This window comes from Sinocyclocheilus rhinocerous, unplaced genomic scaffold (assembly GCF_001515625.1).
Source record: "Sinocyclocheilus rhinocerous isolate Xijiao unplaced genomic scaffold, SAMN03320098_v1.1 scaffold61, whole genome shotgun sequence".
NCBI classification, from domain to species: domain Eukaryota; kingdom Metazoa; phylum Chordata; class Actinopteri; order Cypriniformes; family Cyprinidae; genus Sinocyclocheilus; species Sinocyclocheilus rhinocerous.
Window position 1 is genome coordinate 571,656 of NW_015640445.1, and position 14,500 is coordinate 586,155.

Consider the following 14,500-nt stretch of genomic DNA (forward strand, 5'->3'; position numbering starts at 1 on the left):
TTAATAAATCATTAGCTCATCCATGAACATGATTTCAGCCCGAGTCCCGTCGGATTGCGTCGGCTGTGGGGATGAAGACGACAACTCCCATGATTCCACACTCACTCACGGCGTCATCAAACTACTCCTTTGTTTCTTTGTTTATTTTGAATAAGCGCCCTCTAGCGGCGAAAATTACATATTGTGCCTTTAACCCATTAAATGTGGGCCTAGTTTTGTTTGCATAAGTGAATGTATATAGGTTGGTTCAGTAATGTGAAATAGGCCTAATATTTTTGACTATAATAAAACCAGTGAATTTAAATGTGCAACAGTTGGGTTCTGGAAGTAAAACTCATTACTCATTTTCTCAACAGGGAAATTTATATTTAATGATAACTTGCAAATCTTTGTGAATGCCGACATTGTTAATCAATGGCATATGCATTTGTTGAAGCCATCTGTGCATTTTATTTTAGCTTATTTTTAAAAATAAATGTTTAGCAGCAGAAATCATGGTGTAAAAACTACATTACCCAAGATGCTGGATGAAAATTACACCAATTGCCAAAAGGTCTCTGCAGGGAACGCCCTCTCCCGTGAAACACAGTATTTTAGTGATTGTAAAATACTTAAAGAGATAGCTCACCCAAAAATGAAAATTCTGTCATTAATTACTCACCCTCATGTCGTTCCAAACCTGTAAGACTTTCGTTCCTCTTCAGCACACACATTAAGATATTTTTGATGCATTCCGAGAGATCTCTGACCCTCCCATAGACAGGAGATTGTTACAAAAAGTATTGTCACAAAAGTATTCTCGTAGCTTCGTAAAATTATGGTTAAACCACTGATGTCACATGGATTATTTTAACGAGCTCCTCCTTGCTACGTTTCTGAGCCTTGATCGTGTTAGGATCCTTGCTGTCTATCGGAGGGTCAGAGAGCTCTCGGAATTCATCAAAAATATCTTAATTTGTGTTCTGAAGATGAACAAAGGTCTTGCAGGTTTGGAACGACATGAGGGTGAGTAATTAATGACAGAATTTTCATTTTTGGGTGAACTATCCCTTTAAATATTTTATGTGTGCCTTGCAATAAGTTTAAAATATATTGTTTTTATGGACATAATCATCAACTTTAAACACATTCATTTTATATTTCACCATTGTTTTCAATTTGATTGTCTTTCGCAATGCTTCATGGGATTGTTGTTCTTTTCTTCACTAACGCCGCTAAGTACACACCTACACAGTCTTAAATACTTTTTTGCTTCAAGTAAAAGTTTGTATGTTATGATTCACCTTGTAGCTAGTTGGCTTGGTTCATGGCTTATAACACTTAAATGAAGACTTTTTTAAAATCCCTTTGATAAATATGTATAGAAAAAAAAACATCTGAAAAAGTGGTCAGGCACTAATGCACTCTTTTCCGAATTCAGCTGCTGTTTTGAGTCTGTCACTGAATCAGTGACTTGATTTCAGTAATGCTCTGCAATTTTAGAAAAATAGATGTGAGTTTTCTCATTTCTGTCTCACTCTTTCTACAAATCTCTTTCTAGATTAGATAGGCCTCTGTTCACTACTTAGGTCATGAACAGCTTGTTTATTAACAAATTGTTGAGTGAATGATTAAAGGGGTAGTTCACCCAAATATTTGCTGAAAGTTTACTCACCCTCTGGCCATGCAAAGATGTAGATGAGTTTGTTTCTTTATTGGAACATTCGTAAAAATGTATCATTACATGCACTTCAGTGGATTCTCTGCGGTGAATGGGTGAGAGTTTAAACAGCTGATAAAAACATCACAATAATCCACAAGTAATTCACACAAAGTCATCTCACCTGAATCAGTAGAGAAATATGCACAGATCAAGTACTGTTTCCAAGTGCAAACTGTTCTAAACAAATAGGCCAGTGGATTTTGATGTGAGACGACAACAGGGGATGGACTTTTTCACTAGAGGAAGCATAATTATGGATTATGCGATGGTTTATGATGGATTTGTTTCTTACAAACACGCAGCTTTTCACTTCACAAGATGTTAATTGATGGACTGGAGTCGTGTCGTGTGGATTACTTGTGGAATATTGTGGTGTTTTTATCAGCTGTTTGGACTCTCATTCTGACGGTACCCATTCACCGCAGAGGATCCATTGGTGAGCAAGTTATGTAATGCTAAATTTCTCCACATCTGTTCGGATGAGGAAACAAACTCATGTACATCTTGGATGGCCTGAGGGTGGGTGCATTTTCATTTTTGGGTGAGCCTTTCCTTTAAAGGGGTCATATATGATGCTATTTAAAAGATCATTATTTTGTGTATTTGGTGTAACAGAATATGTTGACATGCTTTAATGTTCAAAAAACACATTATTTTTCAAATACTGTACATTATTGTAGGTCCTCTATGCCCCGCCTCTCTCAAAGGGAAAACTTGAAATCGCATCATATGACCCCTTTAATGAATCACTCACACAACTTACTGCCTAACAGTCTACTGGCATAACAATGTAACCTGCAGAAAGGGTTACTGAATCAGTGAATGAATCAGAACAGATCATCTGAATCAAAGGATTCAAGTCATTGGGATTTCTAAAAATCCTTTTCTACTAATGGAAGCAGCAAGTAAATATGAGTTGACGGCTGATGTAACATTTTATGGTGCGGATGTAAGAACTACAATTACACAACAGTAATAATAACTCTACACATTACTATAATATCCAGTATTATGTATATATTTTTACACTCATTACATTCAGAATTCTTTGGCTTCATGTGACTCCTTAGCGGCTCGTTTCTCATCTCTCTTGCCTCTGCACATTACTTTTACTCACAGCAACATGCATGTATCGCCTTTTTCCACAGTCATTATACTCACTGCCTCTATGATGTGTCCTCTTCTTGTCACTATTAAGTGGCTCCTTAGCGGCTCTTGTTTCATTAGCTCACAGGATGCCGTCTCTGCAGACACTATTGTCATACATAATCAGCACTAGCACAGAGCAAGAGAACTCAAATACCCTTTTTGTGAACGGGGGATTTATTCCAGGGTTTATTTTTGTATGTGTGTGGGTTGGATTGGGGGGAGGGGTATTTCCCCAGATGTCAACATCAAAATGTTTTTCCTTACATAGGAGCTTCCTGGTTCCTTTGCATCACCTTATCTGAGTCCCAGCCAACCTGACAGGTCAGTAATAGAGTCTTAAGGAGTTTCCTGTGGACTGACGATATGCACTATGAGTTTGCAAAAGATCGTACAAGAGAGTTTTGAAAGTCTTTTGATTAAAGGAATGTGGAATAATATAAACAGAGATAGATAAATAGATTCCTAAAAAAAAGCACCATTCATTATTTTATTTAATTGGTCATTATATTATTGTAAATGAAAATGGCTGTCGAAAATAAATTAAAATAGTTGTATTGTAATTGTTTTGTATTTGTATAGCTGTTTCAGTTTCTTTACAATTTCTTTACAAACATATTCAAATGCTATTTTGTGATTTTTGCTGTTATTGTGAGTTGTGTCTTCATAATGAGGCCGTGGTTAAGCTGTGGTATTAAATGGACCTTTTTGTGTTGTGTAGAATGATTGAAGAGGGAAGTAAAAGCAGCAAGTCCATGGTGGAGAAGAGACAGCTCTTCATGGAAATGAGTGAGTTGCTTTCAGAGTTAACAACACTTTCTGCACAATGCACCACACACATACACAGAGGCCTTGTCGAAATCTATTCGCCTTTCACTGCCACAGGGCAATAGACTGGCACATCTCTGGTTGGAAGGCAAAACTGATTTTGAGAAAACAGTAGAACCGGGTTGATGATGGTCCAAGTAAAACTGCAGTATAAAATGTCACAGTTGCTTTGTATGTTAAAAGTATATTTGTGCATGTCATAGATTACACATTTTTGAAAGCATAGGTCACTCAAAAATACTCAGCCTCATGACGTTCTGTATGACAATTTTTTTTTCTTCTGTGGGACACAAAAGGTGGACAAATCACGTGGGCTGCTTTTATGAAATTTTGAAGGTCACATTTACAGATTCTCTACAAACTTTTCGTAGGTGAAATCTGTGCAACCAGGAGTTTCGCACGTGGGTGAAAATTCTCCATGCAGATTTTACATGTGTTCAAGTTGGTAACGTGCATTGACCAACAGAAAGCTGCTTGATTTGAAAGTGACGTCTGTGTGAAATCTAGCATAGCGTTAGTTCTGGCAGGTCACGTTAGTCAAGCTCGCATCAGCTGACTCTCAGCTGATCCCCATCAACCTATGGGAATACGACACCTATCTAAGCATTCATATATAAGGTCCCTCAGTATTATCAGCAGTTTTCGCATTGCTCAATAGCTAATTATACTCCTCCATCCCCAACTCCTCCTCTGTCAGTCAGGATTCAGGCTTCTGATTCTCCTTTGAATCAGACTAATTCTAAAATGTGTACATAACATTATTGAACTTTAACGATATCTGCAATACATTTATGTTGGTTCTGTTCTGTTTACCCTGGGGGGGTTATCGCTGCTCTCCCTGCTCTCATCCATGCTAGGCTGCATGGATGCGCAGGGAGTTCTTGCCCAGAACAGAACCATACCGCCAATCCAAACTGTATGCTAATTGTCAATCATCTTTGACGATAGTGGTCCTGACAGAACTGTGCTTTATATATTGCTACACTATATTGACAATAGACGATGGATCTTTTTTTGCTCATGAAATTTTACTAATGAGACTAGACTGTGCCTTTATGGCGGGGGATTTTTTGTCATTTTGCAGCTGGACAGCAGGGATCCCTTTTATGAATAAAAGTTATTTATTGGAATGTATGGTTCTGTCAAAGAACCTTTAATATCCATGGAAACTTTTCATTGCGCGAAAGGTTCTTTATAGTACAAAAAGGTTCTTTGGATTAATAAGGGTGTATTCACACCAGGAAAGTCCGCTAGTTCACTTGCTTTGGTCTGGACCAAATACAATGTTTATTTTTTTTGTTTGGTGCGGTTCGCTTTCACACTGCCCTTTTTGCAAGTGAACCAGAAACTGTAAACAAAACCACACGTGTGCTTAAGGTCATCCATTCATTGGTTTATCCATTCAACCGTACCAGAGTTTGTTTGGAAGCGGACCGAGACCACCTCTTCAGCTGGGTCTCGGTACGGTTGTTTGGTCCGCACCCGAGTGCGATTCTTTTGGACACCTGCCCAAAAGATCCGCACCAAGGGGGGAAACGAGCTTGAGTTCAATTCAATCTAACCAAACAAGACAGGTGTGAATACACCCTAAAATGTTGTTTACACTAAGAAAAAATTGTTCTTTTTTGGGTGTTCACACTTGTAGTTCAGTTCGTTTGGTCCAGACCAAAAAGGAAAATGATACATTTGGACCTGGTCCGCTTAGCGTTCACATTGGCATTTTTGACAGCGAACCTAAAGACACCAAACCTAAAGGCATAGTAATACGTTCACAACCTGATTGGTCGGCTTGAATGACGTATATATCGTGACGGAACTCACCGAACACCCCAAACAAAAGGTGCGTTAGACTTAAAGCGGCGCTGCGGGTGTATGATATCAAAGCACCCATTCACCGATCGGTCTGCTCGCTTTAAGTCGAACACACCTAATGCAGTCTGCTGGACTAAGTGCGCTCATTCTTGAGTGTACATATATTTTATTTTATTTTCACCACCTGCAAACTCACAAGGAGCTCATAAAAGGCACTTTACCTCATCGTTGTTCCACGTTTGCCCTCTGCTCATTTTGTTTTGGTTACACCGCGTCGTCAAATCATGTCGCATAGCGTCGCATCTTGTCATTACTTCCTGTTTTTGGTTCGTTTAGAAGTATTTGGTCCGTGTTGCTTTCATATATCGTTCGAACCGCACCAGAGTTCGTTTGGAAGCGGACCGAGACCCATCTTTTCAGCGGTCTCGGTCCGTTTGTTTGGTGCGCACCAGGGTTCGGATGGCAGTATTCACACTTACTCAAACGAACCGCAGTAACAGAGCAATCGCACCAGAGTTCGTTTTAATCGAACCAAACATGACAAGTGTGAAATCACCCTTAATAACTGTTCACTGAAAGGTTCTTCAGAGCACCCAAAATTATTCTTTAATGGCACTGCTGCAAAAAAACCTTTTGTAACCTTCATTTTTATGAGTGTATTCACTTTCTTTATGTGGACAAGAGCAGCCAGTACATTTTTCAACATTCCTGTGTTCCTTTTAAATAAGAAGGTCATACAGGTTTGGAACAACATGACGGTGAGTAAATAATAGGGGTGGGAAAAAAACAATCGATTCTCTGATTCATCGCGATTCTGGATTTAGGATATGCACTGTGAGAAACACGTGCTTTGCTTGAAATTGTGCGGTTTCACTGGTATTTCAGTTTTTCTGTTCCAAATGCTCTGCGAAGGCATAATTTTTGCCATTTGGAATGCAATGTAAATGTGATACATGAAACTCACTGCACTAGCATCTCAAAAATGCTTTTATGATGCAAAATAATGTAATGCAAAAAATAATGTAAACACAATCAATTATGTCTTAAGGACAGGACAAAACATCTGATATGTTAAAATAAATCTGTGCATTAGTGTGAATGCAAACTATTAAACCTGCCACTGTTTATGTCTTTAGTAATATATGGATTATATTTCCTTGAATGTTTTGAAGGTATATTTAGTTGATTACAATTCTTACCATACAATGATTTTATTTATTATCAATCTGTAGTTATTTTAAAAAGTACTAAGTAATATTAATAAAAGTGCACTCAAGAATCAGATGCCTAAATATTCCCAACCCTAGTAAATAATGGCAAAATTAGAATTTTGGGGCAAACTATAAAATGGTGTAAGGGACTTTGCAATGTGAAAGTAACAAAACTGATGCATGTCATTTTCACCAGGGGCACAAAACTTTGATGTTATTCGCCTCTCAACGTATAGGACGGCATGTAAGCTACGATTTGTTCAGAAACGATGCAACCGTAAGTCCTGTCACCATTTATTTTAAAATACCATTTTGTGTCGTACAAAGCCACTTTGGTTGTATATCATGTAAATTTGTACTTGTATATGAAAAACAACAAAACATATCCATTCCGTATTTTTAATGATCTCACTGGTGTGCTTTTCCTGTCGTAGTTCATCTAGTGGACGTGTGGAATATGATCGAAGCTTTCCGTGACAATGGGTTGAGCACGTTAGACCACAACGTGGAGATTAATGTGTCACGTCTGGAGACCATTTTGTCCTCCATCTTCTACCAGCTCAACAAGCGGCTGCCCACCACCCACCAGATAAACGTGGACCAGTCCATCGGCTTGCTGCTAAACTTCATCGTGGCCACTTATGACAGGTGTGTTGTCAGTGAGGGAGATTTGTTTTTCTCTCAGGGGGTCCCTTGTGGCAGTATGTCCCTGCAAACCTGATGGACTGTGAGTCATATGCATCGTGACAAGAGTGAGTGTTTGGAAGGCATAGGCTCTGTTCCAGAACATAGTGAGCTGCCTACGGAGGCAGCATTTCAAGACACTGAAAATACATTAATAAGGTTGAGGCTATAAGGTAGGCAACCTAATTACATTGCAAAATTCTAAAAGTGCAGTCACATTTACCGATTCGCAAGCAAAATCCAGTCAGTTCAATAGATATCCACTCGGATCTGGAATTTCAATTGAGGATTTTGCAACGGGTTGACGTTGGTCACATGAATTCAGCGCTCTGACCCGCAGAGAAAGCTGCTTGGTCTGAAAGTGTCTTCTGTGTGAGCTGTGCCTCATACATAGCTGCACTATTGACTAATAGACAATGCATATAAGATTTCACCAAAATTTTGCTAATGTGCATTGTGATGATCTAACTGAAGAAAAAAAAAGAAGAAAATATAAAAATAGTTTAAAATGATCAAAACTGAGAATTTTCCCCCAAATTTTCTTCTTGCATCAGTATTGCTGCCTATGTAGAGCGTACTAGATTGGCCACGTATAAGATGACTGATATATATATATATATATATATATATATATTTACATTTAGTCATTTAGCAGATGCTTCTATCCAAAGCAATTTACAAATGAGGACAATACAAGCAATGACAACCAACAAAAGAGCAATAATATGTAAATGCTGTGACAAGTCTCTGTAATAGTTGCGTATGAGTCCCTCAGTTATCCTCAGTGTGAAAAGAAATGGATCTCAAAATCATACAGTCATTGTTGGAAAGGGTTCAAATATGCAAAAGATGCTGGAAAACCAAAGAATTTGTGGAACCTGAAAGATTTTTCTGACTGTAAAGACAATGTCCCCACAATAACAGGCTGGTGTAAAACCAATAAATCATTCATTAAAGAACGTCATGCAAGTTTACTGCAACAATGTTTACTTCAACAATACAACAAAATTCTATTGCGTAACCTTCACATACTTTTGAGAATCCAGCAGGTGATCCTGATAAGCCATCATTGTCACAGATGGCACAATGGCTCCAAAGAAATTTCAATTATGGTTTGCTGCACGAATATTTTCATATTTAAAATTTAAGCTAAACACATCAACACCTAATGAAAGTCAAGAAGTAACAAACCGTTACACACACACACACACGCACGCGCGCGCGCACACACACACACACACACACACACACACACTAGGGCGTCAAATTGGCTAGAAACGGCCCTGCGCACACACACACACACACAAAGAAGATGGTGCACAGGGACTGAATGAATGAAATGAATTGGTGAGTCAATTTTGAACTGGTTCATTTACATGAATTGTTCAAACGAACCAATTCACTAAAATGAATCAGACTTTTCAACACTAAAAATTAGCTAGAGGACATTTTAGCTTCATATGCACAATGTGAATAAAAAGGTGATGTAGTTTTTTGTCATTCTACACTTTTGCCTGTTGCAAAATGTAGCTAGCAACTGAATAATTTACCATATATACTGTAAAACAAAATCAGGTACAGAAAAAACATAGTTAATGTAATATCTACTTACTTTCAAATTAAAACCCATAAAAACCAGGGAATAATAATAATAAGTTTTGGCTTTCAGGTTGTGGGCCTTGTAACAATATCAACATTATGTACATATTCTGTTTACACATACATTTCCAAAAGATTGTCTATAAGAGTACGAAATTTGGTGTAGTCCAAACATGTAATTTACAGAATTTTATGGCTTAGGATTGCTATGACACGTCTTCTGATAATGTGTTGTTTGTGTTTCAGTGAAGGCCATGGGAAGCTCACAGTGTTTGCTATGAAGGCAATGCTAGCTACGATGTGTGGCGGTAAAATACTGGACAAATTACGTTGTAAGTATCATGCCTATAATACAGCTATTCAGCAGTTATTTTACAAAGACACAATAGATATTTTCTGTCATAAAGTGGAGTTCATATGATGTATAAGGCTTAATTGTTGTTGATTAGCATTGAATCTATGGAAGTAGTCATTTTGCTGTCTTCTTTTTGCTAAATAGTTACATTTCTCTCTGCTAAACTGTCAGTATTACTCAATTTTAAAGACTGTAAGCTCATACAAAGTTTTATAATATGAAATAAGTGTATTTAAGTCTATTTTATATACACATGCTTTTATTTTAAAGTAACATACAAAAAGGGCTGTTATGCCAAAAAGTTTCACTGAGGGTTTGGCTCCCTCTTCTGTACATAATGTGTACTATACTCAAAATTACATATAAAATGTTTTCTGGATACTCATTTAAAGTTATTAAAAGGCATCTCAGATTTAATAATAATAATAGTAATAATAATAATACTAGTAATGTGTTTTCATCCCACAAGTGTCTTTTAGCTGTATAGACAGTTCTGGTCAGAATACTTTTGCATCGTTTGATGAAAATACACCAATCAAAAGTCAATTCATCACATTAGCTTGGAATTTTTTTGTGAAATAATAATGTATTTTACCCAGATATGTTTTCCATTTCATGGATTTTATTTTTTATTATTATTTTTTTTTTATAGTTACAACTTGTAAATTTTAGGGATGCAAATTTGTAATTTCTTTTATAGCTCCACAACAACGAGCATAAATTTATCATTCTTATTGGTGATGATTAATGATAATTATTAGACTTCCTTATGCATTATAGATAATATGTAAATTAAGCATTCGTTCTGAATAGTTTGTTCTTAAATATTTATCCATGACAACCCAATTGAAAAATAAATATACTAAAATGTATTCGAAATACATTTATTTCATGCTAAGTATACTAAAAATAAATTTACCGGTACATACTTAATAAAAATACATACATACTTAATGAAAATACCCTGCAATTGTACTTTTGGTAAACTAAACTGGTATATTTAAGGTCTTACTTAATAAACTTTAATTGTGCGGAAGTAGTGCTGAAGTCCATCTAAAGATATGCTGAAGTATATTTGATTGTGCTAAAGTGGAACTATTGCAAGTATACTTCAGGTACACTTTAAATGTCTTGCGTTTGAAGACCGATATTGTACAGAGATCATACAATCCTTATTAATAGTGATATTAATACACATTTCAGGCATAATATTAAGAAATATGCATTGTGCACAAGTTTAATTATAATTTTTATATCATTAAGTCTCAAGTGATATGTCAAAATATGTTAACAGATTTGAACTATACTTAGTATGAAATAAATGTGTTTTTAATATATTACTTTTTTACTAGGGATAACATAACTCATCTCTCTTTCAGATATATTTTCCCAGATATCAGACTCAAATGGGGTGATGGTCTTTGCCAAATTTGACCAGTTCCTGAGGGAAGTGTTGAAGCTCCCCACGGCGGTGTTCGAGGGGCCGTCATTTGGCTACACCGAGCACTCTGTGAGGACATGCTTTCCTCAGCAGGTGAGTACACTAATCTGCTTCAAATAGCAGCAAGAGTCCCTTTAAAACGATCAGGATCTCATTCAACCTGTCTGGGAGTCTTAGAGGCTTTCACTAAGACTGTCTTATCTGTGCTTTGCCAGAAGAAGATCTTGCTGAATACGTTTTTGGATGTGTTGATGGCAGATCCACCCCCGCAGTGCCTCGTATGGCTACCTCTCATGCACCGACTCGCTAATGTAGAGAATGGTACGTGGCTTTTTTATCTTATTTCCCATCACCCACTGCGTCTGGACACCTCGCTCACAAAATATGGCTCAGTTAAAACGCGGTTTGTGACTGTCTGAGAGCCTTTGTGCTGCTGTCCCGCAGTCTTCCATCCAGTGGAATGTTCTTATTGCCAGAGTGAGAGCATGATGGGTTTCCGCTACCGCTGCCAGCAGTGCCATGGCTACCAGCTTTGTCAGAGCTGCTTCTGGCGTGGTCATGCCAGTGGTCCCCATAGCAACCAGCACCAGATGAAGGAGCACTCCTCATGGGTATGTAGCGTTAGTTCACCCAAAAATGGAAATTCAGCCTTCATTTACTCACCCTCATTTCATTCAAACCTGTATTAATTTCTTTCTTCCAAGAGACACAAAAGAAGATGTTATGTAGAATATTCAAGCTGATCTTTAGCTTATAATGAAAGTCGATGATGATTTAAAATGCCCTAAAATGACAAAAGAAAAAAAACAAAACATAAAGTTGCATGATTAGAATACTTATACAGTATATTCATATTCATATACTATATTCAGTGTGTTCAGTGGGTTTGTTAGAGCAATAGACCAGAACTGAAGTCATTAATCACAACAGATCTCAATTATGCAGTCTAAGGTTTGACAGAAATTCTTGTCCGAAGAAATTTCTGGACATATTAAAATAGGAAGCCAATATTAGAAATTACAATAATATTTCACAATATTACTGTTTTTTTCTTCGTATTTTTGATCAAATAAATACAGCCTTAATGAGCATAAGATACTCCATAAAAAAAAAAATTTTTTTTAAATCTTACTGATCCCAAACTTTTTAACGGCAGTGTAAAGTTCAAAAGAACAGCATTTATTTGAAAGAAAAATATTTTGTAACACTATAAATGACTTTACTGTCACTTTTGATCAATTTAATGCATCCTTGCTAAATAAAAGTAATTATTTCTTTCCAAAAAAAAAAAAAGCAATCATAAGGACCCCAAACTTTTGAACAGTAGTGTATGTGTTCAATAGCAGAATTGTTTGGCCATGAGTGAGGGATGGATGAGCAGCAAGTCTTTTGTTTCCTGTTAAACGTCATTCTTCGTTCGTGTTTTACAGCGAGTGAGTTATATTGATTACATTTTTAATACTCAAGCGTTGTTCCAAAGCTCAGTCACACTGCTAGAAATCACAGCTCGGGAAAGGATTCGCACTGCCTCCCAAATCCAATTATAAGAGTTTTTTCCCCCCTCATTCTTACCACCTCGATAAAGATTTATTTTTCTAACCACAGAGCAAGGATTTTGCTGAATCAAAGAAATTTTTTCATTAACTTTAAATGAAATGTATCACATATATCTCTCCATTAAATTATATAAAATGCTCTAGCATCACATGGGAAGTATGTCTGCGATTTTTATGTACAGAATAAATGCGCATTAATTCCCTCTTTATGCATATATTTGAATTGCATTTGATTTGGTTAGTTAAGTACATGTAAGGTATTGTATTTAGTATTTATTTTGAACTTTGCGGGATTTTTTTCACTCATTTTACAGAAGTCTCCAGCAAAGAAGCTCAGCCATGCCATCAGTAAATCTCTGGGCTGCATGCCGATGGGAGAGCCGCCTCACCCTGTGTTCCCAGAGGCAGCGGAAAGACCTCAGGACCTCGCACACACCACGTAAGAGTGCTTATCCAATCCAATTTCTCTCTGCTATCTCAGCTCTGTACGACATATACATTCCAAACCATTCATTCACTGCATTTCTGAGGAACTTTGAACAAACAGCTCGCATTTGCTACAGCATAAGAACGCAAAGTTGATCCAGACGGGGCTTACGGCTTTATAAGGTGTTACTGTTTCTCGATACTGTTTCTTTACATTTATATAACAATCAGGTTGTAATTGTAATCACGTCCTCTTGTCTGAAATTCCACAGTATTTGATTCTTATTTCTATAGCGAGAGCGAATATTGATCTGCAGATCTGTCATGGGAAAGAAATGTAATTAGGAAATGCCAAGAAGAAAGATATTGTGTGTAGAAATATATGGGTACAGTTTTCTCGTTTACTGAATTATAAATATCGGGGAGCTGAGTCAATCTTGCCAGACCTTCGCTCTAAGGAACAGGCCCTGGTCTATAAGTACTTTCATTAACTGACACATGAACATAAAACTGCAGAACATATGTGCCCTCCTCTGGAGGGAAAGTGTAGCAGATTTACTGTGTTCATTTATTTTGCTGATAAAGTACCAGCGTTATTTGATTATGAGCCCATATAAAGTATTAACAGCTCGGAGAACAATCGCATGATTTTATAATATCATGCTTGTAGTTTTTGAACTGTGGGTGAGGAAAATGAACAGCAGTAAAGCATGTAAGACTGCACCTCATGATAATTCATTTTAGTCAGTTTTTGTCTTTTAATTTAGTCAATATTTTGTTATATTCATCAATTTTAGTCTAGTTTATCATGACATCTCATTTTAATCAATGAATATGTGCTAAATACCTTAGTGAAAATATACTAATATGTATTTGAAATACATTAATTTTGTGCTAAGTATACTATAAATACATTTACATATTTATGTGCTTAATAAAAATACTTTTGGCATAAACTGGTATATTTAAAGTCTGCTAAATTGAAACAACTAGGATTTTTTACTAGGGTAATCAAAAATTAATAGTACATTTATAATAATGTATGTTTATAGAACGAAATAATACTTTTGTTCAGTAATGATGCTTTAATTTGATCAAAAGTGACAGTAAAGACATTTATAATGTTACAGATTTGTGATCCTGGAACACAAAAACAGTCATAAGTCGCTGGGGTATATTTTGTAGCAATAGCCAACAATACATTGTATGGGTCAAAATGATCGATTTTATTTTATGCCAAAAATCATTAGGGGTCATATGATGCGATTTCAAGTTTTCCTTTCTCTTTGGAGTGTTACAAGCTGATAGATAAGATCCCTGAAGTTGCAAAGACTAAAGTCTCAAAACCAAAGAGATATTCTTTATCAAAGTTAAGACTCTGCCACGCCCCCTTAAACGGCTCGTTCTAACACGCCCCCACATACTTTTACTAGGGTAATCAAAAATTAATAGTACATTTATAATAATGTATGTTTATAGAACGAAATAATACTTTTGTTCAGTAATGATGCTTTAATTTGATCAAAAGTGACAGTAAAGACATTTATAATGTTACAGATTTGTGACCCTGGAACACAAAAACAGTCATGAAAAAAAGTCGCTGGGGTATATTTTGTAGCAATAGCCAACAATACATTGTATGGGTCAAAATGATCGATTTTATTTTATGCCAAAAATCATTAGGGGTCATATGATGCGATTTCAAGTTTTCCTTTCTCTTTGGAGTGTTACAAGCTGATT

General features: G+C 36.5%; 1 protein-coding gene across 3 annotated transcripts in view; it reads left to right on the forward strand.

Annotated features, from left to right (window-relative positions):
• LOC107752742 (dystrobrevin beta-like) overlaps window positions 1-14,500 on the forward strand; it is a 49,517-nt gene that overhangs the window by 1,529 nt on the left and 33,488 nt on the right. For 2 of the 3 annotated variants that reach the window (XM_016568769.1, XM_016568771.1), the window contains exons 2-10: window positions 3,120-3,172; window positions 3,570-3,637; window positions 6,896-6,976; window positions 7,134-7,347; window positions 9,229-9,314; window positions 10,717-10,871; window positions 10,994-11,099; window positions 11,223-11,389; window positions 12,649-12,773. In XM_016568769.1, coding sequence (XP_016424255.1) covers window positions 3,571-3,637; window positions 6,896-6,976; window positions 7,134-7,347; window positions 9,229-9,314; window positions 10,717-10,871; window positions 10,994-11,099; window positions 11,223-11,389; window positions 12,649-12,773 — 1,001 coding nt within the window. In that variant the 5' untranslated portion in view covers window positions 3,120-3,172; window position 3,570. The remainder of the gene's footprint in view (window positions 1-3,119; window positions 3,173-3,569; window positions 3,638-6,895; window positions 6,977-7,133; window positions 7,348-9,228; window positions 9,315-10,716; window positions 10,872-10,993; window positions 11,100-11,222; window positions 11,390-12,648; window positions 12,774-14,500) is intronic. The other variant, XM_016568770.1, reaches the window with a different exon arrangement.